This window comes from Cebus imitator, unplaced genomic scaffold (genome assembly GCF_001604975.1).
Source record: "Cebus imitator isolate Cc_AM_T3 unplaced genomic scaffold, Cebus_imitator-1.0 Scaffold85, whole genome shotgun sequence".
NCBI classification, from domain to species: domain Eukaryota; kingdom Metazoa; phylum Chordata; class Mammalia; order Primates; family Cebidae; genus Cebus; species Cebus imitator.
Window position 1 is genome coordinate 10,016,392 of NW_016107400.1, and position 16,691 is coordinate 10,033,082.

The window sequence follows — 16,691 nt, forward strand, 5'->3', positions numbered from 1 at the left end:
CCCCCCGAGACAGAGTCTCGCTCTGTCACCAGGCTGGAGTGCAGTGGCGCGACCTCGGCTCACTGCATCTTGCCTCCTGGGTTCAAGCAATTCTCCTGCCCCAGCCTCCCAAGTAGCTGGGACTACAGGCACACGCTACCATGCCCAGCTAATTTTTGTATTTTAGTAGAGATGGGGTTTCACCATGTTGGCTAGGATGGTCTCGATCTCTTGACCTCGTGATTCACCCGCCTTTGCCTTCCAAAGTGCTGGGATTGCAGGCGTGAGCCACCGCGCCCGGCCTAAAATATTTTTTTTAAATAGCCAGGTGTGGTGGTATCCACCTATAGTCCTAGTTACTCACTACTTTGGAGGCTGAGGTGGGAGGATCGCTTGAGACTAGGGGTTTTAGCCTGCAGTGAGCTATGACCATGCCATTGCACTCTAGTCTGGGTGACAGAGTGAGACCCTGTCTCTTAAAAAAAAAAAGAAAAGAAATGCACCATGATACTCTTGGCCTCAGGCATAGCTGGATCCAAGTGCTTAGGTTACATAATCAAAAGAAACTATGCTCTGTTTTCTATACCCTCGTTTTCCCATGTTAGAGCCATTCTCAGGCAGGTACTTCACTTGTGATGGTCAAGACAGCCAGTAAAATCCCCTATGTACATCCTACTAGAAGCATTAGGGATCTCTACTAATGCTTCCAGCAGAAGTGCTGAGGAAGGTTCCCATTGGCCTGGCACGGGCCCAGGTCCATCCCAAGCTGTGTTAGGCCGTTTTTGCCTTACTATGCATAACGCCTGAGACTGGGTCATTTATAAAGAAAAAAGGTTTCATTGGCTCACGATTCTGCAGTCTGCAATGGAGGCACGGTACCGCCATCTGCTTGGCTTCTGGGGAGGCCTCAGGGAGTTTTACTCATGGCAGAAGGCAAAGTGGGAGCAGGCACATCACATAGTGACAGCAGCAGAAAGAGAGTGGGGGGAGGTGCCACACACTTTTAAATGGCCAGATCTTGGGAGAACTCACTGTCGCACGGATAGCACAAGGGGACGGTGCTAAACCATTCATGAGAACTCTGCCCCCCGATTCAGTCACCTCTCACCAAGTCTTGTCTCCCACACTGTGGATTACAATCCAATGTGAGGTTTAGAGGGGACGTATATCCTGACTATATGCAAGTCAGTCACTCTCTGTGGTCTCAGGAGATGGCACAGTCCTACTGGCCACTTCTCGGCACCCCGCTAAATTGTGCAGTGAAGTCAGTTTCACCCAGTGGAGTCAGTTTCGTGAAGTGAAAGAAGGAATGCTGCTATACCCACAGGAGATCTGAGGGGCTCTGTTTGGAAGATGGGGGAGATTCCTGGCCAGGCAGAGAACACAGGTGTCCACACACAACTCTTTCCCTTGAAGAACTCCCCAGCTATGGCAGGGTAAGTGCAAGGCCACCTATAACTATGACAAAAGAAGCAGAAAGTGATTGTGTGCTCCAGGCGACAGAGTCTGCAGATGTGACAGCCCCGCCTCACCCCTGCAAAAACCCTGCCAGCTGCTTGTCCCAGTGGACTCTGAGTGATTCTCATCACTCAACCTCATGAAAGAGGTAATCACACCTGACAAGATTCATGAAAGAGCAGGTGGAGTGATCAAAGGGCTGAGTGACGAGGATCGACTGAAGATGAGGGCCCTTGGATCTGAAGCCCTGACGGCCGAGAGGGGCTGTGATATATATCTCTAGACTGTGAGGGATAGACCCGGATTTGCTCTCCAGGTCCAAGCATCCAGCAATACTGTGATCATTTGGTCCTTGAGAAAGGTCATTCAAGGGAAACTTACAAGAAAACCTGCCCACAAGAAAGCTGGGTCTGCAGCCCCAGGAGGAGGTCCAGGCAGAAAGAAGGAAGGAGAGAATCAGCATCACTGGGGCCCCCACCTGGGCCTCTGACTGAGCCAGAGCTTTAACCCAGTCTATCCTTTTGTCGTCATGGCAGCCCAGGGGAGTGAAGGCATCTTTAGTCTCCTGTTACAGAAGAGGAAACAGACCCCAGGAGGTTTAGGGACTTGCTGAAGGTCTTGCGAGCTAGGGAGATGGTGGAGCCTCCAGCACTGAGATTCATCCTCCACACTCGCCTCCTCCCCCTGCACAGATGCTCTGCTGTGTAGCTCTGTGAAGCATCCTAGAGGACCTACAGGTTCTGGGGAGAAAAGGCAGGCGTTTTGTACCCCTGCCCTCCCTGTCTTCACCCTTCAAGACTGGAATCAAAGCCACCCCCTCCAAGGAGCCCCCAGTTGTGAGCCAGTGCTCTCTCCTCTGACCTCTTTTTGCTCAGAGCCCCTGTGATGCCTGGTGCTAGAGGCCAGAAACAGCAGGAAGGAGCAGGTGACAGCACCAGCCCTGCAGCCCCATGGGTCAGAACTCAAATTCAGCTTGGCAGTTTCCTTGGCTCTCTGGCCTTGGGCAAGTTCATTTCTTTTTCTTCTTCTTTTTTTTGAAACGGAGTCTCACGCTGTCACCCAGGCTGGAGTGTAATGGTACGATCTCAGCTCACTGCAACCTCCGCCTCCTGGGTTCAAGTGATTCTCCTGCCTCAGCCTCCCATGTAGCTGGGACTACAGGTGAGTGCTATCACGCCTGGCTAGGCAAGTTCATTTCTAAAACAGGGCCAGCAGAACCTCATCCCAGGGTCACTGAAGGGTGAAGTGAGACAGGGCACTTGAAGACCCATAGCAAGCCCCCTATCCAACTCAGCATTTGACGTCATCATCATCATCATGCAGTTATTGACTGATTGATTGATTGACTGATTGAGATGGGTATCTCACTCTATTGCCTAGGCTGAAGTGCCCTGGCATGATCATGGCTCACTACAGTCTCCAAACCCTGGGCTCAAGTGATCCTTTTACCTCTGATTCCCTGGTAACTGGGTCTACAGAAGCAGGCTACCACGCCCAGCTAATTTTTAAAATGTTTATTGTTATTAGCATCCTTTTGATATACATGCCTTCTCCCCAAGTTGACATTCAGGTAATTCTTGAATCACTGATCCTTGTAGAACCCCTCAGGCAACCTGAGATGACAGGTCTGGAGGAACCATGTGGCTCATCTGTAGTGCCATGGCAGCCACACCGCTCAGACACCACTCAGTCATAATCCTAGTTACAAGTAGGCCGCTGCCCCTGAGAACACGGAGACCTGCCCTTTATGCTCACTGGGTCCTCCTTGCCATCTGGGTCCGTGCTCTGGAGCCCCACAAGGAGGAGAGTCCTCCCTAACCACCCCAGCCCTAGCCATGTCAGGTTCTCATCCCACCCTGTACTCCCAACTCACTGTGCCTCTACTTCCTCATCCGTGCACATGACCCCAAAGGCCAACATGGGGATAGAATGGAAATGATGGGTGTGATGTGTATCGCATGAATGGTAGCTATGAGCACTAGGGTACTCATCCATGTCCCCTGACCCACCTTGAGTTCCTTAGGGTCACTTGTTCCGGAAACAGGCATTGAGGCTGGGTGCAGTGGTTCATGCCTGTAATCCCAGCACTTTGGGAGGCCAAGGTGGGTGGATCCATTGAGCTCAGGAGTTTAAGACCAGCCTGGACAACACAGGGAGACCCTGTCTCTACCAAAAAATACAAAATTAGCCAGGTGTGGTGGCACGCGCCTGTAGTCCCTGATACTTGGGAGGCTGAGGGAGGATTGCTTGAGCCTGGGAGATCAAGGCTTCAGTGAGCTGTGATCACACCACTGCACTCCAGTTTGGGCAACAGAGCAAGATCCAAAAAGAAAGAAAGAAAGAAAGAAATAGCCATTGAGAGCATTCCTTATTCAGCAGGCATCGTAGACAGGGGCTCAGATTTCAGTGCAGGGGAGGAAGAATAAACAAATATACAGATATATCCATAATACAACATTAGCCAGTGATAGCGTGCCATGGAAAAAGCTGAACTGGCAAGCCAGTAGAGGGTGGCAGGTGGCAGGCGGGCAGGACTTGATTTTTGGATAGGGCAGGAGCGGATTCTGATTTATCTGAGTCCCCTGTGCCCAGGACAGCTTTTTATGCAAAGTAGGCTATAAATTTTTAAAAAAACACTTTTCTTTGATGCCACCTGAATATTACTGATGCACTCTGCTGCAGTAGGGGAGTTCCTCTAGCAATTCCTTTCACAGTCTGAATAATTATCTCCTAATTTATCAGTTTCATAAATCTACATTTTCATAAATCATTCTGCTTAAGGAAGGGCACCCACTGACCGCCAGCCCTAGATCCTGGGCAACTGGATGCCGTGGCTATTAACGTGGCATCAGAAGGCAGGGGGAGAAGTTGAGGCAGGCTCTCTGCCTGGGTGATCAGATCCCCTGCCCTGCCCTGCCACAGCCTCCCTGGGGTTCCCGCTTGCTCCCCGGAGACTGCTGGTGCCTATACTGTCCTGTGATTGTTTGCTCCTGCAAGCGTAGCTATTGCTGTGTTTGGAAATGGTCTCTTAGTTACTTGTGTTATTCTTCTGTTTTATGTTGTTGCCTAAAAATCAGGCATCTCCCAGGCTTCCAAGGCTGGCAAGAGATAAGCAGTCTGTAATAAATGTTCCTGCCACAACTGGTGAAAAGATGAATGTATCAGCCGCTAAAGAAACATTTAAAAAATAAACAAAGAAATCACCCACAGTGCCACCACCTTCCCCCAACAGCCGATTTCATTTTATATTTATCACCTTCCACACTGGGTCCACAAATACAGTTTTCCAACTTTACCTTTACTACATATGTACCTTGTTTTTCTTTTTCATTGTCCTTTTCTTTCTTTTTTTTTTTTTTTTTTTTTTTTTTTTTTTTTTTTTTTTTTTTTTTTTTTTTTTTTTTTTTTTTGGAGACAAGGTCTCTGTCACCCAGGCCGGAGTGCAGTTGCATGATCATGGCTCACTGCAGCCTCAACCTCCCCAATTCAAGCCAGCCTCCTGCTCCAGCCTCCCAAGTAGCTAGAACCACAGGTGCATGCCATCACACCCAGCTAATTTTTCTATTTTTTGTAGAGACGGGTTGCCCAGGCTAACTTCGAAACGCCTGGGCTCAAGCAGTCTGCCTGCCCCAGCCTCCCAAAGTGCCAGGATTATAGGCACGAGCCACTATGCCCCGGCCTGTGTATCATTTTTATTCTGCCTCTTTCATCACCATGCCCTGCCCCCCACTGAACAGATCACAAGCAGTCCCCCATGTTTCCATAGTCTTCATAATTCTAACATCCGTGTAATAGCAGCTTCCACTTCTCTGCTGTTGGACGTTTGGGTTGCTTCCAGGGTTTTGTTATTACCGAACACTGACTGTCTTCTTGCCTAGAGTTCATATGCCCAGGAATAATTTGCCGGAATGTGCTTTCTGGGCAGAGACCAAACATATGGCATTTTCTATATTTTCATACTACTTCTGCGAAGGTTCTATGAATTACCAGCAGTGTCTAAGTTTGCCAGTTTCAACCTCATCTTGCTGGCTTTACAAGTTGTCTTGGTTTTGGTGTAGGCGCTGGAGCCAAATTGCCTAAATTTGCATTCTAACTCTGCCATACGCTGTGATAGCTATGTGACCTTAGCCAAGTTCAGTAACCTTTCTTTGGCTCAAACTCCTTATCTACTACATGGCGATAGTAAAAGTGATTATGGCCAGGCACAGTGGCTCACGCTTGTAAACCCAACACTCTGGGAGGCCGAGGTGGGCAGATGGTCAGGAGTTTGAGACCAGTCTAGCCAATATGTTGAAACCGTGTCTCTGTTAACAACACAAGCAAAGAAATTAGCCAGGAGTGCTGGTGCACGCCTGTAGTCCACGCTACCTGGGAAGCTGAGGTGGGAGAATCAGAATCGCTTGAACCCTGGGAGGTGGAGGTTGCAGTGAGCCAAGATCACACTGCACTCCAGCTTGGGCGACAGAGCAAGACTCCATCTCAAAAAAAGGGGAGGAGGGGATTAGGCTATAGGATTGTTGTAAAGAGTAACATATTCATATGGTTGATCATCATCATTCTCTGATTCTCTGCCTATGAATCTGTGTCATCACTAAAACTGATCTATAACCCCATAGTGGATACTTGCCACATTTTTGTGGTCATTTGCAGACACGTGCAGAGAGGCAAAATTTTTAGTCCCTTGATGCACACCTTCCCAGCTGATAAAGACAGTTCTCTGCCTCTCATATTATAAACAAGTGTCCTTTTTGCAGTGTATGTAGTGCCATGTTTTCCGCATTTTTGTACTTTCTGCTGGAAATTTCATCGCTTGAACTGGCCTTATACATAGTGCAGAAATGCTGTTCAGTGTTCCTAAGCATGAGGCTGTGATGTGCCTTATGAACAAAATACATATGTTAAGAGGCTTTGTTCAGGCATGAGTGATAGTGCTCTTGGCTGTGAGTTCGGTGTGAATGAATCAATGATGTAATAAGCATCTTTAAACAGAAACACACATATACAAGGTTCTGTGTTGATTGGCTCATGAAAATGTGACCAAAGACTGACAGGCACCTAACCCTGTATTTCCCCTGGGAATGGTAGTTCCAAATTCGCTGATTCAGAATTCCCTGTGACTTTGTAGACCACTTATACTGTGAATAATAAGAATCGACTTTAGGTTTTTAGAACAGAATTTAGCACACAGTATGCACCTTTTACGTGATGGCTATTATTTTTTAAAATTTAAATTTTGCCAATTTGATTGGCACTTGTTTAATTACAAGAAGAGGCACACTTGTTGCTAGGTTGGCTGTTTGTCTGTATAAATGTAGTTGATGTGGGGTTGCCTAAAGGTGTGTATAAAATGCTGGCGAGTTTGGTGTCCAGTGGAAGCAGTTCTCTGGGGCCTGAAGAGGTCACATGGCAGGGTGACATCTTGATTGGGTAAAGGACCAGGCTCAAGGTGTAAGGATGGGCTTCAGTGAAAGCTAAATTAGGGACCTGGCCGCACTCCTGCCTTTTAGCCAAAAGACGTGATAATCACGTTATTCACCTTGAACGAATGCCTGCATTGATATATTTTTTAACTGCATTAGAATATGAAATGATGGCCTTTGAAATACCCGGGGTGAGTGTTTTGAGAACACATCTATTCACTGAAGCAAAAAATTAGCCCACCTGGTCTGACGAAAGATGTTTTCTGATTTGTATATGGGGTGATGTGATATCTCTCTCACAAAGCCTGAGAGCCTAAAAACCACGTTTTGTTACACATCAAATGAAGTTTCACACCAAGTGAAATTGCATGAAATTGGGATCGTTTCAGAACACCCAGCCTGTATGACAGCAGTGTATACACACAGCCTTCACTCTGCCTTGGCCACCACGGGGCATGAACCGGGTGTGTTCTCTTTTGCTAATGTGTATTTGAGCCTCAGAATGAGGGCTACAGAAACTTCCCTGCAGGGCCCCAAACTGTCTCCCCCTCGTGGCTTTTCTGCGTGGGTAATGGGCCTGTTAGAGGCTGTTTGTAGACAAACAGCTGGGCACACGCCCCCTGGGCTCGGATTAGAGATGCTTAACTGTTGAAGCAGCAGTTCAGTCCCGGCTGGGGAGTGCAGCAGCCCCGACTCTCCAATAATGAGGAGGAACAAGCCACCATTTCTCTTTCAGGATATTAAAGCATTTGAAAACCAAGGACCCCATGCAATTGAGGCTGGAGCACTTGGAGCAAGGCTTCTCTGTCTATGTCAATGGCGCCAACTCAGAGCTGAAATCGTCACCGCGGAAAGCCATTCACTCTGACTTCTCCAGAAGTGCCTCCCACACGGAAGGGACACACGGTGAGTGCAGGCCCTCCAGGCTGAGTCACAGCTCTGTTAATTAAAATTAATTAGGGGTTTGGGTGTAGTGGCTTACACCTATAATCGTAGCACTTGAGGAGGATGAGGCAGGTGGATCACTTGAGGCCAAGAGTTCCAGACTGGTCTGGGCAACATGGTGAAACCCCATCTCTACTAAAAATATGAAAATTACCCAGGCATGATGGCACACACCTGCAGTCCCAGCTACTCAGGAGGGTGAGGCACAAGAATCACTTGAACCTGGAGGTAGAGGTTGCAGTGAGCCAAAATTGCACCACTGCACTCCAACCTGGGTGACAGAGCAAGATTGTGTCTAAATAAAATTAATTAATTAATTAATTAATTAGGGACTGTGGAACCACGTCCTGTGCATGTGAACAACAAACACAAGTTAACTACACCCGCAAGGCCAGAAAGCATAAGAATGAGAAAGAGAAATCCTATTTTATTCCTTTTAAAACTAGTCTTGGCCTCTACTAACCCAGATCAATGGCAGCCAAAGCAGTAAATTTCTGGCTTTTACATTTCCTGGGTCTTAAGTGTCAGCACTTTAAGGAAATGTCTAGGGAAATTTTGGATTATATCTGATTTTTCACTTGATATGTCTTGAGTACCTAACCCCTGTGTAATTTTTGATTCCACCGCTTGTTTCTGCATTTAGTTAACCCGTACCCATGCATACTTTAAATGGACTTCATGTGCCCTATACAAAAAGCACAGGAAGCCTGTGTGTAATAGAAAAATACCCAAGCCAGCCTAGCATAGACACCAAAAATGACTAGGCAGTTGAATAAATGAAACGGCAGAGCATATGGAGTCAGGTTGCCATGGGAAGCCACTTAGTTTCTCTGTGCCTTTGTTTGCTCATCTTTAAAATGGGACTCAGCTAGGTGTGGTGGCTCATGCCTATTATCCCAGCACTATGGGAGGCCGAGGCAGGCAGATCCTTTGAGCTCAGGAGTTCAAGACCAGCCTGGGCAACATACGGAGACCCCATCTCTACAAAAAATACAAAAAGTAGCTAGGCATGGCGGTGCATGCCTGTAGTCTCAGCTACTCAGGAAGCTGAAGCAGGAAGATTGGTTGAACCCAGGAAGTCAAGGCTGTAGTAAGCTATGACCACGCCACTGCACTCCAACTGGGTGATAGAGCGAGACCCCGTTTCAAAATAAATAAATGAATAAAATACAATAACATGGGACTGGCGAGATTGCTTATCCCAAGTGGGGGGTCAGAATGCCCTTCACGGCAGGCTGCCTTGCTGGAGAGGCCAGTGTGCTACCAAGTCATAAGAGGATCTGGAGCAAGGCAGACAGGATTAGAATGAACCCTATTCTGCCGCTTTCTGGCTTTGAGACCTTAGGTAATTAGGACCTCTCTGACCCTCACTTTCCCCTTCCATAAAATGGGAATAATTATGCCCAGCTTGCAGGCTTGCCGGGACACAGTAACTTTGATTTGTGTTATTCTAATCCGTGGCCTCACAGACATGGTAAGATCCCAAGCCACTAATATATTGTAAAAGTCAAAACAACAACAAGGGTAAGAAGAGAAGGTGATTTGAAATGTTTTCCGAGGAGAGCCACTGCAGTTGAACTCAGAGTATAGCTTGCGCTCCCCACTGCCCTGGGCGAAGAGGGAAACCAGTGGCTCTCCTAGTAGAGGCAGACTTGCTGCTAGCAAGGAAAATTCAGCCTTTCCTGGTCCTGGTTTCAGAGAGGAACAGATAACAGGATTTTATGTACTTAGAACACCAGCAGTACATGTATTCATTCATTCAGCAAAGAGATTGACCCTCTACCCTCTTTTATACAAACGTGACCTCGTGCACCTGCTGTCCTATACCTTGTGTTTGTATCTTGAAGACTGTTCTCTGCATATATAGACCTGCCTGATCTGGCTATACATTATACATATTATTCCATGGCATGGATATACTGGAACCTATTTATCCATTCCTTTTCTGCTCAGCATTTAGCTTGTTTTCTAATGCTTGTTGCTACAAACGGTGCTGCAGTCAGTGTCCTCGTACACAAGACTCTGGGCACACTGACATGCATTTTAGACACGAGCTACAAACCATCCTGGTACTGTGAGCTTGTCATCAGTGCCTCACCAAGTCTCCTTCCTTCTTCTCTGGTGCAGATTATGGACGAAGAACTCTGTTTGGAGAAGCTGAAAAAGCCTTAAGACGCAATTCACGGACAGCCCCCAGCAAAGTCCAGCGCCGAGGATGGCACCAGGTCTGGAGACTGGCCCAGCCCACACTTTACAATACAGAGTGTGGGTGGCTATAGGAACAGAAATACAATCAGAGCATTTAAAAACCCCCCTAAGCCAGGCGCAGTGGCTACTTTCTGCAATCCCAGCATTTCAGAAGGGTGAGGTGGGAGGATCACTTTGAGCCCAGGAGTTCAAGACAAGCTTAGGCAACAAAGCGAGAACTTCTCTCTGCTAAAAATAAAAATAAAAATTCAGCCAGGTGTGGTAACAGGTACCTCTAGTCCCAGCTATGCAGGAGCCCAGAAGTTTGAGGCTGCAGTGAGCTACGGCTGCACCGCTGCACTCCAGCCTGGGCAACACAGCAAGATCCTGTTTAAAAAAAAAGAAAAAATCCTGTGGGCAGTAGGTGGGTCTGGCTGGGCAAGGTGGTGGTGCCCTTTCTGCATGTGGAACTGACCTCTGGAGAGTCCGCTCTGCTCCTGGCCCTCCCCTTTGGATGGGGCCACGCCAGCCCCACTGGGGGGTGTAGGAAGGTCAGATTCAGAGCCCCATCATGTTGACTATTTATTCAGGTATTTTTTTATTGAGTACCCCCTATGTGGCGTCCACAGTCCCGGATGCTAAGAATGTAGTAGGTGCATATGACAAAGCCCCTGCCCCAAAGAACTGAGATGCCATTTTGGGTTGCAACTGGTGTGCTATGTCAAGAGCTTGCATTTCTGAGCATTTACTCCAGGTACCATGCATAGGCTCAGCTCCCATGTAACTCATCTCCTTTGCCCTCCCAGAACTGTTGAGTACATTCCAATATTGTCCCTCTTTATAAGGAGCTGAAGAGATGGAGGTTCAGAAAAGTTCACTGTGCTTTCCAAGGTCAACAGCTAAGAAGTGGGCTGAATTGAATCAAGAGTCAATCCTAGATCTTTTGCCCCAAGTTCTGTGTTCTTGCTCATATAGTTCTTGATATTTTACCTCGTAGTTACTCATACCCTACCTGGGACTAGCGGGTCCCAGTCCCATCAGATGAAGAATGACGAGGTTCACAAACTTGGAAAGGAGAGCTTTATTTCTCAGAAAGCATGGCAGCCTCCCAGGTATATACTCTGGCAAGTTGGGAAGCACAGCCTCGGGCCAGAAGCCAGAAACCTGCACTTTCAAGTTCGAAGGGATAAAACGGGGGATTTATGCTGAATAGGTGGCCCAGTATACATATTCAGTAAGCTGTAGGAGGAGTCATGAATATTTATGAAAAGAGAAATATACGCATGTGCAGTTGAGCTTCATGCCTTTCCTTGGATCCCGTGGTCCAAAAATGGGGGTGTTAGCATGATCTGAGGGTGGAGTTTTTGGCCTCTGATGTCAAAAGGTGAATCAGGGGACACAGAAGCCCTCACAGTGCATCTTCCATAGAAGAGCCAAAACCACTCCATGGTTGGTGGTCCCTTACCAGGAAGAAATGCTGGTCAGATGTGTGGAAGAGAGGGGCAGCAGGCATGCTGTTGGTTGATATCAGTGGTGGAGTCTTCAAAAAGGGCTGGGTTTTTTTTTTTGTTTGTTTGTTTTTTGAGATGGAGCCTTGCTGTCATTCAGGCTGGAGTGCAGTGGTGCAGTCTCAGCTCACTGCAACCTCCAACTCCCAGGTTCAAACGATTCTTCTTCCTCAGCTTCCCAAGTAGCTGGGATTACAGGTACCCACCACCATGCCTGGCTAATTTTGTATTTTAGTAAAGAGAGGGTTTCACTGCGTTGGCCAGGCTGGTCTTGAAGTCCTGACCTCAGGTGATCCACACACCTCAGCCTCCCAAAGTGCTGGGATTACAGGCATGAAGCACTGCGCCCCACTGAAAAGGGCTGGATTCTTTTTAACCCGTAGGAAAGAAAGCCTCCTGGTGGTTAGTGACAGAGGAGGTATAATGAGGCATGTCGGACCTCCCATCCCATCATGGATGGGAACTCAGTTTTAAGGTTTCTCTGAGGTTCCCTTGGCCAAGAAGGGGTTCATTCAGTTGGCTGGAGTCTTGAAATTTTTTTTTTTATTTTTCAGCCCTGACAGTATATTTAAATGGTCTAGGGAAGTTTTAAAATACAGATGCTCAGGCCTCACCCCCAGAGATTCTGACTTGCTGAGGCTTAAGCAGTGTGATTATTTTTAAAATTTTCCTTGCTAGCAGCAAGTCTGCCTCTACCATGAAAACTAGGAGAGCCACTGGTTTTCTGTTTAAAATTTATTTATTTTTCTAAATTAGAGACAGGGTCTCACTATGTTACCCAGGCTAGTCTTGAACTTCTTGCCTCAAGTGATCCTCCTGCCTCAGCCTCCCAAAGTTCTGAGATTTCAGGCATAAGCCACCACGCCGGCCTGTTGTTATTTTTAAACTTGTGTTCACCAAGATTGGGAGTTACTACCATACAACAATTCACACTTTACTAAATGTACAGGTCTACAATAAATCAGTCCACCCACAGTAACCCAGTCGGTCAGTAAATGTCCTCATTGTGCTACTGAAGAGATCAAGGCCGAGAGAGGTAAGGTGACTTCCTCAGGGTCGCATAGCTACTAAGGAAGAGGGCAGGCTGGGATTTGAACTCTGGGCCTGTGGTTACAAACCCTGGTCTTTCTGCTTCCCCACAGGGGCATCTTCAAGTCTTTGATTAATTGGGGAAGGGCGTCCAGGCCTGATCTCGGTGCTGAGGAGCAAGGCCTGGAGGACACACAGCCTGGAGGCCTCCTTTTGTCCCCCACAATGAATATTAATTTGCTGCTAATGAGGCCTTTCTCCACCTCTCACTTAAGACAGTTCTTCTAGTTGTTTTGAGAGCTTTCTATTATCAAGAGCCTTATTTGTGTCTTAGATTGTGGCTTAATAGCTGGCCCCAGAGTCTGCAATTTAAAAAACTTGGCCTAAGATTAATTAGAACCCTCCCCAGTCTCTCCTTGTGGTCCCACACTTCACAGGGCCTAATCATAGCTAATTTCCTGGTTTCCTGATGCCTCAAGGGCTGTAATTGTCCTTCTACACTGTATCTGTCAGGGGTCAGTCAGTGCCTAACAGCAGAGACCACTCAGGCTATTTTAAGCGGAAAGAAATACGGTGCAGGGAATCGGGGTGTTTATAAAGTCCTTGGGCTAGCAGGAGGAGTGGACTCTGGGCTGGGCCTCTAGGAATAGTGCCCGAAAAGCATGGTCACTTAGCCTGGGCCTGCCAGGAGAGCGGCTGCCTAGGATACCGTTGGGAAGGTGGGGGATTGGCATCAGGAAGGCATCACCTTAGCTGCAGTTCCAGGAATCAGGGACTTACTGCCCCAGCTGCTGGCCTCAGAGTGCCCCCACACCTGCTAGAGCAACGTTATGAAGACCCTGCCCCGCAGCGTGGCTGGCCAGCCAGGGACATTGTTGAAGAACCCAATGCCTCCAGGACTGTGCTTAGCACTGAAACAGCCAACATCTACCCGCTTCCTCTCCTCACCTCACTTCTGCTTGCCCTGGCGCGTGTGAGGCCATATGATTGGCTGCACCTAAATCACACCTAGAACCCAGGCCAGAACTTACCCGTGATAGGTCCATTGTGCGATGCTGGCAAGTCTACACGCATAGACACCGGGTTTCAGCAGAGAGAGAGGTTTAATTGTAGGTCCGCCAAACAAGGAGATGGGAGGAAACCTCAAATCTGTCTCCTGGAGGAGTTTGGGGCTAGCGTTTTTAGGGTTTTGGAGTGGGCTGGCATGTGGAGATCCTTGATTGATAGAAGAGTGCAGGGTGAAGTCACGGGACGGGGAGATGAAGACGCTGTGTTCTCGTGCAGATCCCGTTCATCGGTGGGGGCTTTCAAACTGGCTGGCGTCCGTTGTTTTGCTGGAATTTAAGATCTGAAAAACATCTCAAGCAATTCTTAAACGAAAACCTTACAATTCTATGGTCGGAAATCTATAAGGAATAATGGGAATGCTAATGGTCAGAATCCAGTGAATTTCAGTTACAAGGAACTGGGTGATAAATGCTGAGTTATAACTATATTCTGCACAGAATTCTTGTTAACCCTGTGAGGATGGCTTCAGAAAGGGAGCCTGGGAAATGTAGTATTTCGCTTTCTGGCCTCTACCCCACAGAAGGGCTCCCGGGGGAGTGTGGGATGGGTACTGAGTACCAGCCCCCTCCAGTCCAGAGCATGGATCCGCTCCACACACTCAGGCCTTTGGGGACTACCCTTAAAGATAGAGACAAACCAGGTAGCATTCAGAAGTGGCAAGTGAACTACAACACGTGTCATGAATTAAATCATCTATTAATTTGACACATATATTGGCACCCAGCAGGGCCCAGGCACTGTGCAAGGCTCTAGGGTTAAAAAAAAAATTCAGGCCGGGTGCGGTGGCTCAAGCCTGTAATCCCAGCACTTTGGGAGGCCAAGGCGGGTGGATCACGAGGTCAAGAAATCGAGACCATCCTGGTCAACATGGTGAAACCCCGTCTCTATTAAAAATACAAAACATTAGCTGGGCATGGTGGTGCGTGCCTGTAATCCCAGCTACTCAGGAAGCTGAGGCAGGAGAATTGCCTGAACCCAGGAGGCGGAGGTTGCGGTGAGCCGAGATCGCGCCATTGCACTCCAGCCTGGGTAACATGAGTGAAACTCCGTCTCAAAAAAAAAAAAAAAAAAAAAAAATTCAAGAAGGCTTAGTTCCTGCTTGAAGCTCGGGCTGTGAAGACATGGGGACTGCTTAACTGGGAGGCGGGTGTGACACCTGACTTCAGACAAATGGAGGGCGGGCCTGGCAGAGTCTAGAAGTTAACCACTTGAAGCATGTGCTTCAAACTTGCCCCCAGATAATGGTTTTTGGATTCAACATGTTTTTAAAAGACTTTTAGAAGCTTGCCAACATTTAAATTAATAAGATTTTATCTTAAAAATATATCTAGCCAGGTGCAATGGCTCACTCCTGTAATCCTAGCACTTTGGGAGGCCGAGGAAGGAGGATCACCTGAGCTCAGGAGTTTAAGACCAGCCCAGGCAACATAGCGAATACCATCTCTACTAAAAATTAAAAAAAAAAAAATTAGCCAGGCATAGTGGTGCACACCTCTAGTCCCAGCTACTGGGGAGGTTGAGACAGTGAGGATCGCTTGAGCCCAGGAGTTCAAGGTCCAGTGAGCCATGATCACGTACTCCAACCTGGGGGACAAAGCAAGACCCTATCTCGAAAAATAAAAATCTAGATTTCTTCTTCCGGGGAAAAAATGGAAAGTCTAGCCCCCATGCTGGGCCATCCTCCTCCCTGCTAGGCAGCAGGAGCCTTGTCTAGCTGCTGCCTTTGGACAGAGCATGAGCCTTCCTGTTTGCCAAAGTCCCCACCACTCCCCGGAGCTTTGGTGGTGAGGCTGAGTGGCAGCTGTGGTTTACTATCAGATTTAGGTTATGGTTTCTCTTATCTCATGTTTCCATTTCCCACCTGGCTCTTACGGGCATTTGAATTTGTAGCCCCTGGAGAGTAGAAGGAATGGGCTTTGGACTGCTCGCTGGCTGTGTGCCCCAGAGCTGGCCATGTAACCTCTCTGGGCTCTGTGCATGTAACCTCTCTGAGCTGAGTGCCCTGGGGCTGGCTGTGTAACCTCTGTGAGCTGTGTGTCCCGGAGCTGGCCATGTAACCTCTCTGAGCTGTGTGCCCTAGAGCTGGCCATGTAACCACTCTGAGCTCTGGTTTCATCATCAATGAAACCTCCCAGTGCTGCTGGAGGGGAGCGTGTGCAGCATGCATTACAGGTGGTCCTTCAGCAGGGCCTGCCTGCTGCGTCAGGTGAGAACAGGTGACAGACAAGTCCAGAGGAATGGCTAAGAGCTCAGACCCTGGAACCTTCCAGCAGCCCCACTGCAAAGCTTTGGCTCCTCCTCTTGCCAGCTGCACAGTGGCTAAGTTGCTTAACCCCTCAGTGCCTACTTTCTCATTTGTCATGTGGGGTTGGTAATGGTAATTAATGAGGGCAATTAATGAGGATCAGATGAGCCGGTGTTTGGAGAGGCTGAAGCAGTGCCTGGCACAGGAGAAATAGTCAGTGAATGGTGCTGACTGTTGTTTTAATCAGCGGAGGGGCTGGTGGGGAGGGCAGCTCCGCCTGTAGGCCTCAGGGCTCTTCATTCTAGTATGTTCCTTTGCTCACCCACACTTCATTCATTCCATTGCTCATGTATTGAGCACATACTCAGCTTTGGCACTTACAGGTGCCAGGGTCCGAGGGGTGAATGAGGCTGGCCCTGCTCTCCTGGAGCTCATGTTGATGGGGAGCGGGTAGGGAGGATGGGGAGGCAAAGGACCAAAGGCAAGCAAGCACGTCTGGAGACAGTGCAGTGAAGGAAGGACAGAGGACAGCGGCCTGAGAGAGAGGGTGTCGGGGGAAGCGTTCCTTCAGCGAGGGTGGGCAGCACAGCCTCCCAAGGGGCCCCATCACAACCAAGCCCTGAGAATCGCCTGGAGCCAGCCCTGGAAAGATCTGTGGCTGGGGGAGGGTTTCAGGTGAGGGGATAGCAAGGGCAGTGGGCTCTGGGTACAGGCTGAAGGGAGGCAGGACAATCAGGATAGGGTGGTGGAAAGGGTGGGGATGAGGGTGTCAGGACTGCAGGTAGGAAGAACCGATCATACAAGGCCTAGAAGACCACAGGAGGGAGTTTGGATTTTTTTTTTTTTTTTTTT

General features: G+C 48.3%; 1 protein-coding gene across 1 annotated transcript in view; it reads left to right on the plus strand.

Annotated features, from left to right (window-relative positions):
- Window positions 1-16,691, plus strand: part of LOC108308567 (katanin-interacting protein-like) — a 102,531-nt gene that overhangs the window by 75,114 nt on the left and 10,726 nt on the right. The window contains exons 4-5 of the mRNA XM_017534445.2: window positions 7,594-7,763; window positions 9,930-10,027. Coding sequence (XP_017389934.1) covers window positions 7,594-7,763; window positions 9,930-10,027 — 268 coding nt within the window. The remainder of the gene's footprint in view (window positions 1-7,593; window positions 7,764-9,929; window positions 10,028-16,691) is intronic.